At 39.4% G+C, this 19,413-nt stretch overlaps 1 protein-coding gene across 1 annotated transcript in view; it reads left to right on the top strand.

Moving 5' to 3' along the window:
• Focad (focadhesin) overlaps window positions 1–19,413 on the top strand; it is a 297,602-nt gene that overhangs the window by 94,582 nt on the left and 183,607 nt on the right. The window contains exons 10-11 of the mRNA XM_087904862.1: window positions 64–266; window positions 7,607–7,864. Of these exons, the coding sequence (XP_087760988.1) occupies window positions 64–266; window positions 7,607–7,864 (461 nt within the window). The remainder of the gene's footprint in view (window positions 1–63; window positions 267–7,606; window positions 7,865–19,413) is intronic.

Below are 19,413 nucleotides of genomic sequence, written 5' to 3'. Positions count from 1 at the left end.
AATAACATTCTGTTGGACTGATGTTAATTTAACAAAAATTGTGATCTCCTGTTTTGTGATTAGCTTTGAAGCTCCTCTCTGTTTCTGAGGGTCAGAAAATCCCAAAGGCATCCTTGCTGCTCGTGGTGCCCCTTCTGCAGATCCTGTCTTCCACCGCCTTGGAAGACTGTTTGACCATGGGTGAGGAAGGTCCCTCCAGGCAGCAGCTGGCTCTGAATCTTTTGGAAGTGCTACAGAGGGAATGTTATGGAGACAACCACCACATGGTAATGAACTCTTCTTTATTTCTCTTTAGGGTCCATGGGCTTTTTATGTCACTTCTAATGCAGTGTCTGTTCAGATGTGGACTTGCACTTTCCACATTTGTTAGGCAGTGACGTGGGAGATGCTGTCCTTCTCGGGACAGTGAAAGGAGGATAGGTGCTCCTGTGGGCATGAGTTTTAGAAATGCTGTACGATCGCTTCCTTTTTGATATTCCATTTCACTAGACACTACCAGTCCTGATTAGTCTGGAGAAAAAGAAATGAAATCCATTTAATTCAGTTCTTCTTTTCTTTATTAGATCGATTTTTATTCTCATGCAGGAGGGCTTCTGCAGAGACCAGAAGAGAGTTTCCTTGGTTGTAAGGCGCTGGATGTGGGTCTAGTCCTTTGCAAGAGCAGCGAGTGCTTTTAACCCCTGAACCTTCTCTCTTGACTCTTCTTCAACATACTCGAGCATGGAGTCTTTCATTCTTAGAGTCTATTGATGTATGTCCAACATCTTGCTAGTCAGGGTCTCCCAGGTAGGGAATGTTTCTCAGAATCTGTGAGTTCAGGGGTCAGTATAAGATTTATATGGCATGTAATGGTAGGCTCCCTAGCCAGTGGCTTTTGTTGTCTTTATGTATGACCACATTTTCCTGCCTCAAGTAGAAGACAATGGGTCTGTCACATGTTTTTTATGCCTTGTAAGACTGTATGGCCATGGGTGAGGAAGGTCCATTCAGGAAGCAGTAGACTCTGAATCTTTTGGTGCTGTAGTGGGAGTGGTAGTCTTGTTCACCTCGTTTTGTGTTTTCTGTCTTCCTTTCTGTCTTTGTTTTCTCTTATTTTTAAATTGTGTGTGTGTGTGTGTGTGTGTGTGCGCGTGTGTGCGTGTGTACACACATGTCAGTAGACATTTGTGGAAGCCAGATGACAACTTTCAGGACTCAGTTCTCTCCCTCTGCCCTGTGAGCCCAGGTTGTGAGGCTTGAGAGCTTACACCTTTACCCACTGGACCCTATTGCTGGCCCTTTACTCTTCCTCTTCTGTGACAGTAGTCTAAAATGGCTGAGTCCTAGGCGTTTCTGCTAGGCCCATTTTCCTTTTACATATTGTCTTTGGTAGGTTATATTCCTTTTCCACTCTCTTCTTTGGGGTTGGGGCGAGAGTTAAGTAAGATAAAGCCAGGAAAGCATGTAAGGTCTCTGTGAAGGGGTTCACTGTGAACACCAGCTGGAATGTGTTTGTTGCTTCATTTCGAAAAAGGGAAGTCCCTTTTAGTCACACGCTGTTAGGCATTGAAGCGGCCAGAGTCTAGTATCATTATTCCCTACCTGAGTCGGCACTGGAAACTGATTAAATGTGTATTACAGCTTCCCAAATCCAGATTGTTCCACGTTAATTCTAATTCTTGAAGTAGATATCCAACTTAACAGTAAGAGAAGGACTTTCTGTCCAAGTTCTAAACGGGATGGCTAGAATCCTATTAACTTTTTTATACCTTCCCTCCTAATTTCCCGTATAGCACAAAGATAGGACCCTGAGCACAAAGATAGGATCCAGTAGCTGGGGTTCAGTGCTACTGCTCTGAATTTTTTCAGAGCATTACTTTGAATTGTGTACTTTTAAATCACAAGTGTTATTTACCGAGGCTCACCCTAACTCTAATGCCTAAGGACTCAGCTCACTGTTTGCTCAGGTGTGTGTGCATCTTGTTCATCATCTTGGGTAGCTGGGCTTCCTCTTTAGCAGCTTCTGGTGCTGAGGGAGTAGGAGGGGATACTATTGATGCTAAAAATATCCTCCTTGTGATGCTGTGCTGTTTTATCGAGGCTGTGAGTGACTCACATCACCCTTTTAAAAAAGGCAAGGCACATTTCACCTTGGATTTCTTTTCCCCAGGTACCTGTGTGATCTCTGTATTCCAAACACACCTATCAGTTCAGCTTCCCTCCCACTCACCAAGTTTCTCCCTAAATCTTGGGTTTCTCACATAATGCTCTTTCGTTTCCTCTGTATGAACTGCCTGTTCCTCCAGACACATCCGGATGTTTTCAGGTCCCCAAGTCGGTATTCACTGTGTTTTGTCTTCCCAGCATTTCTTTTATTTACCTAGTGCAAAGAATGCTGCGTGCTAATGTGGAAGATCCATGTTTGTATCTTTAACGCTGTGGTGAGCTCACGGAGGGAGAGAATTGTGGCTCCTTCCTCAGGCCGTTAGGAAGGGGCACTGATGTAAATTGTTAACATTAAATTGCAGTAGACATTGATCTTCTTGCATTTTTCTATCCTAAGTGCTTCTGCTTTACATTTCGTAGCTGATCATAGGAAATAGCTTTAGTTCAAATATTTTAGGCAATTGTCTGACTGAATGTCTTCTTTCCCTCACACTTAAATGACATATTAACTTATTTATCTTTTCATCCAAAGTACCTGATCCATTGTTTAGTGCATGGTGGGTATTCAGTATTTAGCACTTTTTGTTCTTAGCAAATTTGTGTCTTTCATAAGACTAGGCCATTTTTCTATTGATGTATTACAGAAAGCTCTCTATGAAAGCCATAGATTTTCTGTTTTTAATGATTTCTCTTGGTGGTTCTGACTTAGTGTTTGATTATAACTAGAATTATTCTTCAGAAGTACAGTTTGTGGGTTAAGTACCCTTCCTTGGAGAACGGTAATGGCTTCTCTGTTTCTTAAGGCTGAGAACCATGAAATAAAATAGGGCTTGATATCTTTCCGTTCCCAAGATATAAAACAATGCACGATTGTGAATGTGATATTCATCCCTTTAAAATCTAATAAATATTTTTATAGTGTGTGGAAAATAAGATCCATTTTAAAAATTTGGCTATTAAGTGTGAAATTTGAAACCACTTATTGTAATCTACTCAGATTAAAAAAGCAACCAGCCACGAGTTTAAATTCTAACGTGTTTGAAAATCCTCCCAACATAATGGAAAATAAAAGAAAGCATCAATGTACACAAATTATGAGCAATAAAGGGAGAAATTTGAGTAAGGCAAATCGCCATGGCTCGTAAAGGTCCTTAGGTATTCCGTAGACAGTGCTCGCAGAGTGGCTGGAGAATTGGTGCTGCTGTCAGATAAGGGGCAGTCTGTCTCCTGTGCCCTCCGTGGACAAGGGAGCAGTGTGTCACCACAGAGCCCGACAGGGATGCATGTGGAGGTGAGCTGTTACTTTCTTTTTTTTCCCCGGGTTTATCTATTTATTTATTTTGGTGATTTCTTTTTTTTTTCTTTTGTTATTTCTATCTATTCCTCCACCCACTAGTTTATCTTTGTGCTAAATTTAGGAGGAAATGATAGCAGCATTTGGGTAGATTTTAGTAAATAAAATGGCATATTAGCAATAAGTTGAGATGAACTGGTTTCATGAGAGTTGGTTGAAAATTAAGGAGAAACCTTGATCTTATGTTTTAGGATGATGTGATTTATCGTTTGGTGATAACCAAGTATTCCCACATGTGTCAGCTTTCATCTAGATTCTTTATGAGAACACAGGGCTGGAAAGAATGACACTTTTTGATTTTGTTTTTGGGTTTTGAGGCAGTTTCACTATTGTTGTATAGACCAGGCTGGCCTTCAACTCACAGGGATTCCCCTGTCTCTGTCTCATGAGTGCTGAGTTTCCATGTCTCCATCCTTTTATCTGTTAAGAGTGTTGCAGTCAGTGTTGGAGTTAAATGCTGTTCTTCACTGTATTCACAGACCTCTTTAGCTCAACAGTGACAGTCAAATTCCGACATACAGTTCACACTTAATGCACCGGAACATTATTAGGAAAATCCTTTAAAATTAGATAACCCCAACTCTTTTATGAAAATCATTAAAATACATTTTAACAACTATCTAATACATATTTTAAAATTTTAATTTTATGTGCATCAGTGTTTTGATTGCATACCTGTCTGTGTATCACAAATGTGCCTGTGGGAGGTATATTCAGATTCCTGGACCTGGAGTTATGGACAGTTTGCAGACCTGGGTTCTTTAGAAGATCGCCAGTACTCTTAATTTTTGTGCTATCTTTACGGTCCCTCAAATGTGTTTTATTTATTTTTTTGAGTTGTGTTTTTTCCTTTGTTTTATGTGTTTTTGAGTAGGGGCTCACTATATACCCTGACTAACCTGTAACTTCCCATGTAAACTAGACTGGCCTTGAACTGCTCTTCTCTGTTGAGATTGAAGGTGTCCACCACCATGGCTAAGCACCCCCCCCTTTTTTGAAGCAGAATCTCTCTTAGCTTAGTCTGGTTTTGAACTCATGACCCTCCTGGCCCATTGCACAGATGCTGGGATTACAGGTGCCACCATCATGCCAGTTGTGGTATTTTTTAAGTATATTTTTTCCTGTGGTTTTGCTCTTTATTATTTTCTGATGTGCTAAAATACACATAATACAAAACCTTTTACTTTCTACTTTTTCCTCTGAGAAACAGAATGTACCAACCTTTTCATCTGTTTTCTTTCAGGGTAGGGAAACCATGGATGACACCCTTCCCTAGACTGTAGCTGCTGTCACTCACTGGGGCAAGGGGGTCTTAATGTGATGCATTATTTAACATTTTCATTTCCTACTGCTGGTCTACCTTTAACCAACCAGACAAACAAAAACAAGATGGGAGATAGTACTTCAAGTAATGTGGAATTCCTTTTCTTGTTTACCTACATCAGGGTAATGGGCTTTGGGCTCGATTCATGGTTCATGTTGATTTCCAGTTATTTTCTTTTCTAGTCATACCCACTTGTTTTGTTTTTATTTTTCCAGGATAAAAGGGAAAGTATTTTCCTATATTTGTAACTTTAGACATTGTGGTGAGTGCTTTATTAAATATTAGATGCTTTCGTATCTGCCTCACATACCTTGGCAAGAAGTTAGTCTTTATTTAAATTGTATAAAGAGCAAAATGAGAGAAATTGCATGATATCTAGCAGCTAGCTTGGTTGTCCTGAAGACCAAGTTTCTTATGAAGTCCAATATTGGTTGTCATTAATCTAAAGGACTTGGTCATAGTCATTAATGAATTTCATCTTCTTATGAACAGCATTTTTTGGAAACTTTTATTTTATTACTTTAAAAAAATACCAATCGAAATTCCCACTCCTTCCCCTCCTGCCAGTCTCCTCCCTCTCCCTCCACAGACCCTCCCTCACCCCTCCAAGCCATGCACCCCACCCTGTGGAAAGTCCAAGGCCCTCCATACTACGTCGAGGTTGAGCAAGGTTTACATTCAAAGAGAATAGAATCCCATGAAGCCGGTATATGCAAGTAGAGACAAATCCCAGTGTCACTATCAGTGGCCCCCAGTCTGCCCCAGCTGTCAACCCCCTTCAGAGGGGCTTGGTTGTTCCCATGCTCGTTCACTCCCAGGTGGAGTTGGTGAGCTCCCATTAGCTCAGGCAAACTGTCTCAGTGGATGACCCCTTCATGGTCTTGACTTCCTTGCTCATACTCTCACTCCTTTCACTCTTCAACTGGATCTTGGGAGCTCAGTCCAGTACTCTGGTGTGGGTCATTGCCTCTGTTCCCATCAGTTTTTGGACGAAGGTTCTATGGTGATATTTAAGGTAATCATCAGTCTGACTACAGGATAAGGTCAATGAACAGCATTTTTAATATGACAAAGGTGTTTAAATTGAAATGTTATTTAAATTTTTAAAGTTTTTTTTATAATACTAATACATTCACATAGTTCAAAAAGCATAAAATGGTATGTGATGAAAGTCTTCTGTTTCACAGAAGTGGTTTCTAGTAGGGTTGTTCTCACTCTTTTAACTGGGTTGTTTTTTTTTTTTTTTGCTTAGTGGTTACTGTTTTGTTATGTAATATGATATGATAAATATAATCATATAGCATTTTTCTCCTCCTACTCTTGGAAAAAAAAGTAGCATTCTAAGCTATATCTTAGATTTTCATGAATCTTTTTATAATAGTTAATAGTATGGCTAGAACCCTCACATTTTTTATAGTGCTAATTAATTTTTAAATCTGATAGTCACTCTTTAGCATATGCTCAAGAAAATTGTGTACTAATATTGTCTCTAAATTGTGTACTAATATTTGTAGAAGTGCTGATAGCATGTTTGTAATTTCCTCCCGGAATGGAAATGGCTCAACTATCAGTCTGTTGTGAATGGATAGAGAAGAGGAGCCATATACATTTGATGCAATGCTGTTTGTCAGAAAAAAAGTACTGACACAAGCTTTTCCGTGAACAAACCTTGAAAACATGCTAAATGAAAGGAAGCCACAAAATGTGTGCTGTCTGTCGAATAAAACTTCTCATAAAAGCTAAAAAATTATGTGATTTCTATCCTACAAAATAGCCAGGATAGAAGTTATAATGCTAGTGGGGGTTTCCTGGGCCTGGGAGTGGGAAGAGGCTATTGAACTTTCCCCGGGACTGATGAAAATGTCATAAAAATAGGTACTGGTGGTGGTCACGGAAATCTGTGGCTTACTGAAATCTTCTAAACACCAAACTTCAAAAGAGCACATATTATAACGTGCAGATTATATCCTAACACATTTATTACATTTTCCCAAAACTAACTTTTATTTCCTATCCTTTCAATGGTTATTTTTGTGTCATCCTCTGATAAGAGGCAGTTAGAGATTTTAACTTCTGTCATCTCCTGTGAAATTTGAACGACCCCATTAGCAGGCAGTGTCAAATGCTTCTGTAATGTCTGTGACTTCTCTTGCATCATTTCTGCTCAAGCATTAATGCACAGTTTTGTACACTCCTTGGGCCTGACTATGCTGCTTCACTCATGTGAGGAGCCCTTTCTTAATTTGCTGAAATGCAGCACCACCTCCCGATTGCAGAAGTTATTCACAGTTACTAATGACTTCCCAGACTCAAGCTGCAACAGCACTGTTCCCGTCCACATACTGTCTGTTACCAGTGTGAATTGTCCTGTGTCCAAGTCTGCCATCTGCCCTGGGCTGCCACTCATAAGGACCTGGCCTAATGAAATGGGGTGTCTGTTTTCCTTCTCACTGCTGATCACTTAAAATGAGAATCCCTTCTCTCAGACTCTGCTGCCCCTGGATCTTGTGTGCTGATCCATTTCCTCCCCCTCTTCCTTGACTAGGAATGAACTATAGGCATGAGAAAGTTCTGTGCTAAAGTGTCCTCAGGTTCTGTGGAGCAGCTATTTTTTCCTCTTTGTCTAATCCCGTTACCTCACATGTGGTGCAGAACTATTTGGCAGGACCTCAAAGTGTGCATTTGTTTCGTTGGAGGGAACGATTTTGATAATGAATTATAAAATAAGTGAATGTCAGGCACAGGAATATTTTCTGACACACACTTCTCTCGTTGTTTTTCAGCTCTCCTGCAGACTCACTTCTCCTGTAAGCAGCATGTATGGTTCAGTCTTCACCACTTGGAGGGTCCTTGAAGTGATCGGAGAAGAGTCGGCAGCCTGTGACTGGCTGGCTGCAGTGGAGTCCTTGCTCCCGGTCATTACGGTGGTCCCCACTCATGTGTTTTTACTGCTGGCTCACCTGCTTGTCGAAGATACAGGACAGAATCTTCAGCAGATACTGAAGGTCACCACAAAGTTAGCCCAAGCAGATCCCGCTCAGGTAATGGGAGAAAAGCTTAGTGTTTACAATTACAGGCTATTTTTAGTTTGTGGATTATTTATGCCAAAGTTTTAAATTATGACCTGAAAAATGTATTCATGTTACAAGTTAGGTTTCTTTCTTCTTGTCCTGAATTGATTTATACTTAACTATTCATTTTTTTTAAATTAAAACTACATTTGGCTAGGAAACCTTAATATAGTACATTTTTGTTCTGCTTTTCACAACCCATTCTGTGATGCTTTCCTTTTAGTTCTAATATTGCCCTAAGGTCGATGCAGCTTTATCAATTCATGATAGATTCCTTATAGTTTGACCCTCTTTTCATGCAGTCATTTAATAAGCAAAAACATTGTATTCTTTCTCTGCGTGGTCCTGATCTGCAGGCAAGGATGTGAGGGTAAACAATTGTCTTCCTGTCTGCTTGGAACTCGAGTGTAATAAGCAGTCAGACATAAATAAGACTTCCCTCTGTCCTTTAAAAATAGAAGTACATTTAACACAGTGTTCTTTTATTTTTCTACTGGTTAGAATCTCTAGAATGTTTTCTGTGAAGGGAGGGTTTCCTAACCCAGCAGGCATGGCGTTATTTTATATTCTGTTTACTGATGCCTGTGTGTATGCTTCCTTTCAGGAATAGTGAAGAAAAAAAATTTCACCTCAGTACAAAGTCATGTGCTCCTAGGTGAAAGCATTAGGTGTCATTGGTGTTGAAAATATGATGAAGATGGGAAATTTGGTGTTTGGCGTTTCTTATTCTCTCAGCTTGTCATAGTCATTTGTATTTTACCAAGTAACCTGTGTTGTGTGCACAGTACCTTTGTCCTAATGTATATGCATACTATAAATCATTTCATGTTGCTTCTAGTGTAGTTCTCTGTTCAGTATTTTCTAAAGACCCCCACTCATAACCAGTGTTGATGTGTAAGATGTTCTTTTTAGAGTAGTTGAAGCACAGATGGTATCTGGAGATTATGCAGAGAAGAATCTCTTGAAATAATACACTGACCTGTCTTGATCTGTATGCACTTCTGATACAGCGTGTGTGTGTGTGTGTGCGTGTGTGTGTGTGTGTGTATGCACTCACATGCACGCATCTGGACATATACATGTGTGTACATATATACACATGCAGAAACACACACAAGCACTACTGTCATTTTTCATTCACACAGTGAGTTCATTTGGTCTTAGGGGTTTTGTATCAAGTTGCTATCAACAGTTTTTATTAGACTAGTATTTAGCTCAATCTTGGCCTAAGTAGTATACTCAAGGCACAATTTCTTTATGAATTATGTGCAAGTTTTAACAGAAGCTTGTCACTTCTTCACACTCCAAAAGGAACAGGGAAGAAGCAGGGAATGCTTACATTGTTCTTGCTTGGTTCCCATGTCCACAATGTACCAAATATGATGGTGGCACAATGAGACATTTTAATTTGCCATTTGATGTAGATTGGAAGTGGGGTGAACTTTAAGATTCCCCAAATTACCTATGCCTCCAGAGCTGTGAGGACTGAGGTTACGATATGTGTTAGTCAGACTCAGTGTCACTGTGACAAATGACAAGTGTCACTCGAAAAAGAGCCTAGCAGAGAAGCATGCTTTCTGAATTTCAGTTCGTTGTTGATTGGCTCTGCTGTTTTTAGGTCTGTGTCCTGGTGGAAACATCATGGAAGAGCGTGGTAGATTAAAACCGCTTAGATCACAGCAGCTAGGAAGGAGGGAAAAACGAGAACAAGCCAGGCACAAGGAATACTCTATAAAGCCATGTCATACCAGCCACCAAAATCCTCAAATAAGGTTCTACCACCCACTTCTCACTTCCCTCCAATAATGCTATCAATTTGTAGATCAGTACTGTAAGTAAAGTCCCTCTGGTCCAGCCACTCTCAGTGATTGGTTCTATCAATGGGTACCGAGCTTTTAACAGTTGTAGTGTTTACTTTTAAAAATTTCATTATACACACAGCAGGTTTCATTATGGCATCTTATTGTGATATGCATATAATGTATTTTGATCATATTCGCCCCATTACTCTGACTTGTCCCCTTGCTGATACCTTTTTTTTCTAACTAGTCCCTTTTACTTTCACCCACCCACTCCATGTATGTGTGTGTGTACCAATGTATTTAATTGGGTTTATTTACATGAGTGTGGATGAAGGACTAAATACGGGATCATGATTACCTTACTGCACTCTCTCCCCCATGAAGCATTAGTTGCCTATAGATTCTCAGGCAGTGATGAGAGCTTTATGAACCCTTTCCCCCTGGCAACCGTTTACTGCCTCAGGGAGTGCTAGGGTCGTGTATGAGCCCTTGACCCTCTAGGACAGCATAGTGACAATTCCAATCGTGTGCAGTTAATGTCAGGTATTGAGAATTCAAGAGTGCCACAGCTGTGCCTGGAAGACAGCATTCCACAACATGCCATCCCTTCCTCCTGCTCCTATATTCTCTCTGATCCCTCTTCTGCAGTGTTCGCTGAGCCTTGGCTGGGTGATTTGGGGCTGAGCATTTAACAGTCGCTTATTCTCAGCACTTTGAGTATTTATGAGTCTCTGCAGTAACTGCTGCTCACAGCAAAAAGAAGCCTCTCTGCGGAAAGCTGACAGCAGCGCTAGTCTGTGGGCATGAATAGAACGAATACTTCGCACATCTGTGTGGCAGAACGACTGCAGTAGCTTGCATGCTAAGGCTTATGACCTTCCAAATCCAAGGCCTTTGACCAGGTTTACGGTAGAGCTGCGCAGACTTCAGATCCTACCAGGAAGTGCTGGCTACTCCTGTAACACTCTTGCCGCTGTTTTACCTGTAGGCGCATCTTGCTTGGTGGGCTGGTAGTGTAGCACACAGGGTCCATAGTTGAGCAGAACTGTCGTTGACGGTTCTTTCTCAACAGGTTACATAGCACCTTCTGGCACCGTGGACACTAGCCAGTAGTGAGGAAGCTTGCAGCTCATTTCCAGCTGGAACTAAGTGTAACTTGAGTTTTGGGAGTACCTCTTATTTCCAAACCATAACAGATGATTTCTTAAAGGAAGATCACTTCCTTATGATCGACACGGAAGTCTGCTCAGAGGACACACATGCTGAGCCGCTGGGACTGCTGTAAGGTGATGAAGGTGCAGGCCTCACATCTCCTAGTCCTTAGACGTCAGGTGCTTTTCTTACTCAGATTGTTCCAGGTTCTGCCTAGTGGCCTCCACCACCTCATATTTTGTTTATTTATCTTAGTACCCATGTAAACATTAATTTTTTGTGTAATCTATGAAATGGCAATCATTAGCACGGCCACCCAGGTTCATTTCCTTATTCATTAAGACTATTAAGCAGTGCTATATACTTAAGTAATGTTCTTCAGCTACCGATTAGTTGGTGGATCGTTTTATAAGAAAAGAATAAAATATGCTGTGTAATTGTGCTTCTAATATACATGGTAGAGTAAAATGCTTAAACATTGTTGCTCAAATGCATGCCACACCAACTAGTCACAATGCCATCACAAGACCTTCAGGTAACACTTTTAAGTGTCTGGGAATGGGTGGAAATAGTACCCTAGAAATAGAAGACAGTGTTTTCTCCCCCTTTTTGTTTTCATTGTGATATGATCAATCATGATATTTTAATAATCTTTAGCTACAGTTTAATCAGCCAAAAGAAAGAGCTAAATATTTTGACAAAACAAATTTTATAGTAGTGAGCTATTAGTATATTTATTAGTCTTGAAATCTGCTCTGGGAAGAGCGGTTTCTGTTCTCTCTGGTATAAGATTTATGTCTCTATCTGTATTTATAGAGGTTTGTCCCTGTCGGACAGTTGGCTCAAGTTCATGAAAGAGTTGGTACTAAAGAATAGTTTGACTCTCATGAGACTAAACCTCAGAGCTAAATACTTTTCAAGGCTGCCATCTGCTCCTGCTTTTGGGATCCTCTCACATCTACAGGAAGATTCAGCCACATGAAGTGTGGTGACCTAAATGCTGTTGGAATGACATCTTGGTTTAGTATATGACCAATACTGTAAGACCTTATAAGGGAAAATATTTCATAAATTTCAAAGAAAAGCTATATATGATGTATATGATGGCATCCTTCTTAGTTTTATTCTGAGTGGTGACAGCAGAGATTGTTTTGAGTAGTAGTCATTCAAAAATAATATAAATTATTAGCATTTGTTGCTACTTCTCCAGTGTGAGTTCCCCTCCTTAGTCTCTCAATGTGACTTTTGTGTTGTCATGTTCTTGCATGACTCTAGGGACAGACCCAGCTGGGGCAACCAGGGAGTGAAGAGAAGACACACAGAACAAAGCTGGGATTGGGTAATTTGGGCTCTCAGTTGAAGAAACCTCAGAATACCCCTTAGTGTGTTAAGTATATTCAGTTGAACAGAGGGGCGGGTTATTACATACAACTGAACAAGGAGGCGAGGTATTATATACAGCTGAACAAGGAGGGAGGGGTATTATACAGTTAAACCAAGAAGCACTTTTAGCTATTCTTGGTAGGAAAATATATAATATATATTATATATAATATATATACATATTCTCTATAAGGGAATAGTCTTTAGGCTATAAATATCCAGGGTGGGGTGAGGAAGCCAGGGAATATGTTTTCTGCATTATCAGTATGTACACTCTCTCCAGGGAGAAGGCTTTGCCTTTCCCTATGGACTGAGCCTGTGGTTCTCGATGTGGCTATGCCTATGTCAACAGCACACATTCACACGGAACTTCATTTACGTAGGGCTTCTTCCACTCCCCACATGATGACGCATATATTTTCCTTTAGTTTTAAGACAAGCAGGGTCTTGGAAGACTGAAGTTAAGTGGTATGAAGGAGTTTTGGCCTTGGGAATACCACTTAAAAATTATTGGAATACATACTATAATGTTAAAATAACTGAAAGAAAACCCTCTCCCCCAAGAAAAAGCAACAGCAGAAACACCTGCTGAAATCAAAGCAATGATCAACACAAAATAACTGATAGAAAATATTAGCAGTTTTAGTAATTCTTTTAGTTTTCTTATTCAACATCATGAGACATACTTTGCAGAAGACATAAGTTCAGGTCAGGCAGTGCACAGTAAAAGTTCACTGTTTCTGAGGGCCGGAGAGATGACTCTGGTGTTAAGAGTACTTGTTGCTTTTGTAGAGGAACTGGGTTCAATTCCCAGCACTCAGTGGGTCACAACCATTTGAAACTCCAGTTCTGACCTCTGCACAGCCTGCACAGACATCCATGTAGGCAAAACATTTCTACATAGAGTAGACAAATGATAAAAACAAAGCAAAGCCAAGAATCTCATCCAAAGCAACAACCAAAAATAAAAAAAAAAAGTCACTACTTAAATTGTTAGAGTCAATAATATCCAAGAATGATCATCCGGAATGAATTTCCATGAAAGTCTTAAAAGATTTCAACACCTCGATTTATTTTACAGAGAAGACCCTATGCTATATTGTCTACATATGTTACCTAAAAGGCCTACCTAAAATATTTTTTTTTCCCCCGAGACAGAGTTTCCCTGTGTAGCCCAGCTACTCTGGAAGCTTCAGATAAACTTTTCTTTGTGTCTACCTGGATACCTCTCCACCCATTCCTCTAATGTTCCTTTTGTCCCTCATCTCTTAGAGCCACTGCCATCTTTCCTTCTTTGGGCTCTTGCATCAATTGCTTTTCTATGGCTGTGATAAACTTACGTAGGAAAGAGTTCAATTTGCCTTATAGTTTGAGGGAGATAAGAGTCCACCATGGAGGGAAGGCCTGGAGGCTTGGGCACCTGCTAACAGGCAGGAAGCAATAGGCATGGCAGCAAGAACAGGGAACTAAGAGCGCCAGAACACAAACTGGAAGTAGGGCGAGGCTATGCACTCTGAGGTCTGCCTCCAGTAATGTATCAAGGTTGAATCACCTCCTCAAACAGTGCAGCCAGCTGGGAACCTAATGTTGAAATACCTGAGCCTACTGGGGACATTTCTCATTTAAACCACTACTGCTTCCCATAGTGGCAGCGTTGAGTGTTATGGTCTACCTAATAGAGGTGTTGGGGGATTGCTTCATGCGCCTTTGTAATCTTACAGAAGACTTGTTGAGCCTAGCAGCTGCTTAATCATCTGACACAAATATATGTAGATCTCTTGACAAAAGCTTATACCCTGTTTTGGAAATAAAGTTTGCCTCTTACTGGTTATTTGTTTTAACATTTATTTAAAAACATTATTTAAAAATGTTGTGTGTATGTGTACACACAATACAAGTACAAGTAATATGAACTGGGTGAGGAGGTCAATGGTCAACTTGAAGGAGTCTGTTTTCTTCTTACCATGCGGGTTCCAGAGATTAGACTCAGAATGTCATGCTTGGTGTCAGCTGTCTCTACCCTATGAACCATTTTGCCAGGCCATGTTAACATATATATGTTTTTAAAATCTGAGGAAATACTTTTTCTTCTTGAGTTTCTTTCATTGTGATTAGGGGTTTATAGCAAGATTCAGTACCTGGGATAGTGGTCTTAGAGGTTAAGATGGCAATGGAAAAAGGGGGCTATAGACAGATTAAATCCTAGATCTAAAGATAAGAGGAGTGAGTTCTGGTATTGTGTAATAGGGTAGGACTATAGCTCATGAAAATATATTACATATTTGTAAGAGTCTGGAACAGACAAGCTCAAAGGTTTCTAGTACAACAGTGAATGGGATCAAAGTGACAATGTGTATGAGATGTATTCCGTAAGTGTGTACCATTACTGTGTATTAGTAATATGAAAATAGTATGTGGAGTGTTAGTCACCAAGGTCATCAGCTTTTGGGCTGATTGAGGTCTTTTGACATCTCATTTTCAGGTGAATAACTCTAATGCTGTGTATATGGAATATCAATTTTAGTTTTACTGATTATTATATTGAATATAATGAGAGAAAGATTTTAAATTAAAATTAAAATATATAAAAGAAACAATATATAATATATATATATATATATATATAAGAAACAATATATAAAAGAAACACTGCAAATTAATGGGATTTCTTGCAATATTTCAGTGTATGCATGCATTCTATAATGTAAAATCAGGTTCAACACTTCTTTTCCCTCAACATTTATCATTTCTTGATGGTGAAAACGTGAGAAAGACCCTTTTATTCTAGCTTTTGAAAGTGCAGAGGGTCATTATCTGTAGTCACCTGCTGTGTACAGCCTTCCAGAGCAGTTTGCTCTTGCTATAGTTTAGCCCCCACCTGTGTACACCCCTCCCTCTTTCCCAGGCCTCTAGTAGCTTCCATGAGATTATCCTGTTTTAGATTCTACACATGGGTGGATCAGGTGGTAGAAGACTCACACATTTGAACTTAGGAAGTTACAAGTTTCTTAAAATCTGCTCTCATCAAACCAAGCCGTAGCCTCATGAAGAGCCATGTTTTCTCACCTTTCTCTTGTTTTGATGTGGTGATAGTCATATTTGTTTATTTTTGTTGTCATCACTTGCATTTTCTATCTCTGAAGTCCTTTTTTTTTTTTAAAAAAAAACTCCTTCTCATGGTTTCATTGTTAAGTCTTGCTGTTAATGAGAGCAGTTGTAATTTTAAAAAATTTTGTAGTGTTTTCAGGGCCATTTTTTTTTATCCATTTGTGAAAATACATACATGCTTGAGCCATTTGAAATCACTTAAGTGGTGAGGTTCATGGCCCATGACTTTTTGATCTTTTCAAAGTCATATATTATCAAATAGTAAAAGTTGACTTTCAGGGCAGAATCCTTGATAGTTCTACTCAGGGTCATAAGCTGTATTTTAACACAGAAAATGAATAGGAAATGTGTGAGATTTAATGGTCTGTGAGTTACTGCTGTGAGAAAGAGAGAAGATATATTCTGCAAAGGAACATGCACAAAGCCTCTCTGGGCACTCTGTACTCTGTTCTATTGTCCCTGAGTTCTGTGAAACGCTACCCCCCGAAGTCAGTCTGCTGCCTGTGTTCTCCACCCCAGCAAAAGAAGCCAGAATGTACAGCTCTTTTAGGAAAGACATTCAGAGATAAGAAGCGCTGAACTTCTTTCTATTCCCTGGTAGCTATAGTGTTGATTAGGCCTTGAGAAAAATTGGGATGAGTTTGTCTGTGAAGCTGTTAGACAAAAGGAAACACAGGTCAAAATACACAGTCAGGTTATAGCTCCTCCCCTGTGGTAAAATGTTTATTTCTTCGCTGTTAAGACACTGTTAAGGTGTCCATAGAGTAAGATACTTAGTTTTGTTTGTTTTCTCGATGGTATAACCCCAAAGCTTTTGTGTTAGTTTCTTGCCTTAGCATCAACACTATGCTGAGTTACTCCTAGTGCATCTATAAAATAGAAATTATCTGACGTTTTGATTTAAGGACTGTTTGATGATGATTTTTCTAACCCATAATAGACTTACTAATGTAGCACGATTAATAAAACCCAGAGACAGAGATTGGGGTTCAATCTGAATGTCAGAAAAGCAAAACAGCCAGGTACTAGCTCTTACCTATACCTCAATCCGAAATGTTGATCCAGTAATCTCAGAATGAGACTGTGTCTGTGAACTGTGTCCTCCTGTTTTATAATCTTCTCTAGTGCTGGGATTAAAGGCGTGCACCACTACCACCTAGTTTCTATTGCAAACTAGTATGGCTATAGGGATTAAAGATGTGTGTCACCTCTGTCTGGTCTGTAAGGCTGAGCAGTGAAGCTGTTTTACTCTCTGATCTTCAGACAAGCTTTATTTATTAAAATACAGATGGAATATCACTAACTTGTACGTAATATACTAAAATAAAATCTTTGTGTTTCTGTGTTACTGAAACAAAAAGAATGAGCTTGGAATTTGATGACGAGGAGACTAATGCTACTTTCATAACAAGGAAGCCTTGCCTTCAACTGGCTGCGAGGTTCTATTTGTAGATTTTCCTCTGCTTAAAACTCAAAAGGAAGAGAGTGAGCGATCTCACCAAGCCAGTGGCACAAAAAGCAAGCCAAGCAGAGATTATGTATTGCTGAACAAACAAAAATTATTTTGTGTACATTTTCTTGGAATGTTCATAGTAGAGAGGTTCTTATATTTAAGAAAAGTATTTTATTAAATAATTTTTTGTATTCTACTTAATTTGAAAGTAATGTTTGGAAACTATAGAAAAAAATTATATGTTGCCATGGTTGATGCATTGAAAATACTTGAGGTTGTACACTGTCAATTGATCTCTTGAGATGCACAAAGGCATCTCTATTCAGCATACAGTCATGGAGAACTTTGCAACATATGTTTTAACTGGGATGTGGAATGCTAAGGGAGTTGTTGACGTGCTCACTATGAATAGGAGCGCCTGTAGGAGCCTATGGTGTTCCAATGCAGAGTGGCTAAACTGTTGTGAGCATGGAAAGGGACAGCTAAGTCACATGAGGGGCCAGGTAAGTATGGGTAGTTCATAAAATAACTCTTATTGGATAAATACAAGTTCTTTAAAATGAAGTAGAAGGATATGTTTCTTTTCATGTGCATTAATAATATTTGTAGATGACACAATTTTATATTTGAGTAACTTCATCGAACAAGCAGCAGAGTAAATGCATTTCTGGAGGTTCTAGAATACTTTTTTTGTTTATTTGTTTGGTTTTGGTTTTTCGAGACAGGGTGTCTCTGTAGCTTTGGAGCTTGTCCTGGAACTAGCTCTTGTAGCCCAGGCTGGACTCAAACTCACAGAGATCCGCCTGCCTCTGCCTCCCGAGTGCTGGGATTAAAGGCGTGTGCTCTAGTTTCACCAGCAGTACTCCTCTTCAGTGTTTCCAATTTAGTGGTTTTTTTTTTGAGGGGGGGAGTCAAAGCTCACAGCACACAATCCCAGTTATGCATCCCTATAGTTGTCAGTGAGATGACAGGTCTTAATTTGATGGCAGAGTTTAACTCTAAAGTTCTCCAAGTTGGGCAGGTGTGTTAGGTCCTTCACCAGAAGTGCTAAGATTTTTACCTGTGTCTGTTGAACATACTGAACTTCTAGCCCATCAATGACAGTTTTGACCTTTTCATCATACATAGTATATGCTTTTATGTGAATCTTCCCAGAAGAGTTAATATAAAGCATTTGGGCATTGTGAAGTCAGTTTGTTTCCAGTGAGTGGAAATACATAATAATAAAGCAAGTGAAGCCAGCGAAATGGCTAAGAGGTGACTAGGGTGATTTTGTTGGGCAGCCTGCGGTGGGTTGGTTAGACTTCGGGGACCATGGCGTCTGCTCTTCTTGATTGCTAACATTTTGTGTGAATGAATTACTTCTGCATTTAAGAGAATTTTATGTATTTCCTGTCTCTGTGATAAAAAAAAGCATCTAAAAGTGCTTATCTGAATTTATCATACCGCAGAATCAAGTAGATATCAAGATGAATTAGGTTAGTAAGGACAGATTAGTGTTTTGAAATGATCTGTGGACGTCTTAAATGTAAACTGTGTTTCAAGGGAATTTTTAGTAGGTACAGGTTAAACTTAGAATTCATGAAAGGAATTCCTCAAGGAATGCCATCTCTTAAAGTTTTTGCTTCTCAGCAACCTTAGAAGGATCTCATGTTTATTTGAAGATTGATAGAATTAACAGGTAACTCTTGTTAGCTCTGTCTAGTTTTACCCTAAAAACCAACAAAATATTTCCCCAAATTGAAATGTTTGTCCAAAGTGATAGCTGGACCATTCGGCAGTTCATGGTCATTGGGTTTAGGTTAGGTTAGATTACACTGGCATCTTATTAGATGAACTCTATTAATTTAAGGTTCATAGTAATTTGATATAGGCTGAGTTAAAACATTAGCAAGTATTGAAGCTACTGGGTTTAGGTTGTTTAGATTTGCTCACTTACATTAGTATGATGAGTGTGCTAATTTAAAATGATCAAATTATCTATTCATTAAGACATCTCAACAGGGACTGGTGCTTGGTAACACATGGCTAATTCATTTGATATAGTATAAAAGTGAAAGCAATCGACTTTGATTTCTTTAGCACTTTTTAAATTCAGTCTTGCCTTTCTTCATTATTTCTAGTAGCTTGAATTATTATTAATGATAATTATGCTGGTAGCATTTTACTGTTTATGTATACTTAGTGACAAATTGTATTTAAGTTTTAATGGTGGAGGTACAGCTTTCTCTGTGTTAAGTGCAATTATCATGGAATTATCCTTCAGCTTGAAATACTGTGCCTGCCTTGTTTTTGTTGGGTCCCGTGTTATTTATTAAGCATTTTCAAGTCACTCATTTAATCACACAACGTATGTTTATTGCAGACCTCCTGTATGGTAGGTACTGATAACACTGAGATGGAAGGATACTGCATTTTGTTCAGGAATGGTGGAACTTGGTGGGCTGATGGAGACATTAAAAATGACTTTGAATGCAAGGCAGTAATTGCCACTCTGGAGGTAAATTGGCACCCCTGCAAAACAGAGGAGAGGGCCCATATGTTTCTTTAAGTAGGGGGATGCGAAACCATTTTAGACTGAATGAAGAATATATGCAAAAGCACGGCTATGTGGCAGGTCT

The sequence above is a fragment of the Myodes glareolus genome, chromosome 3, assembly GCF_982192425.1.
Source record: "Myodes glareolus chromosome 3, mMyoGla1.1, whole genome shotgun sequence".
NCBI lineage: Eukaryota > Metazoa > Chordata > Mammalia > Rodentia > Cricetidae > Myodes > Myodes glareolus.
This window is presented reverse-complemented; position numbering and strand designations above follow the sequence as displayed.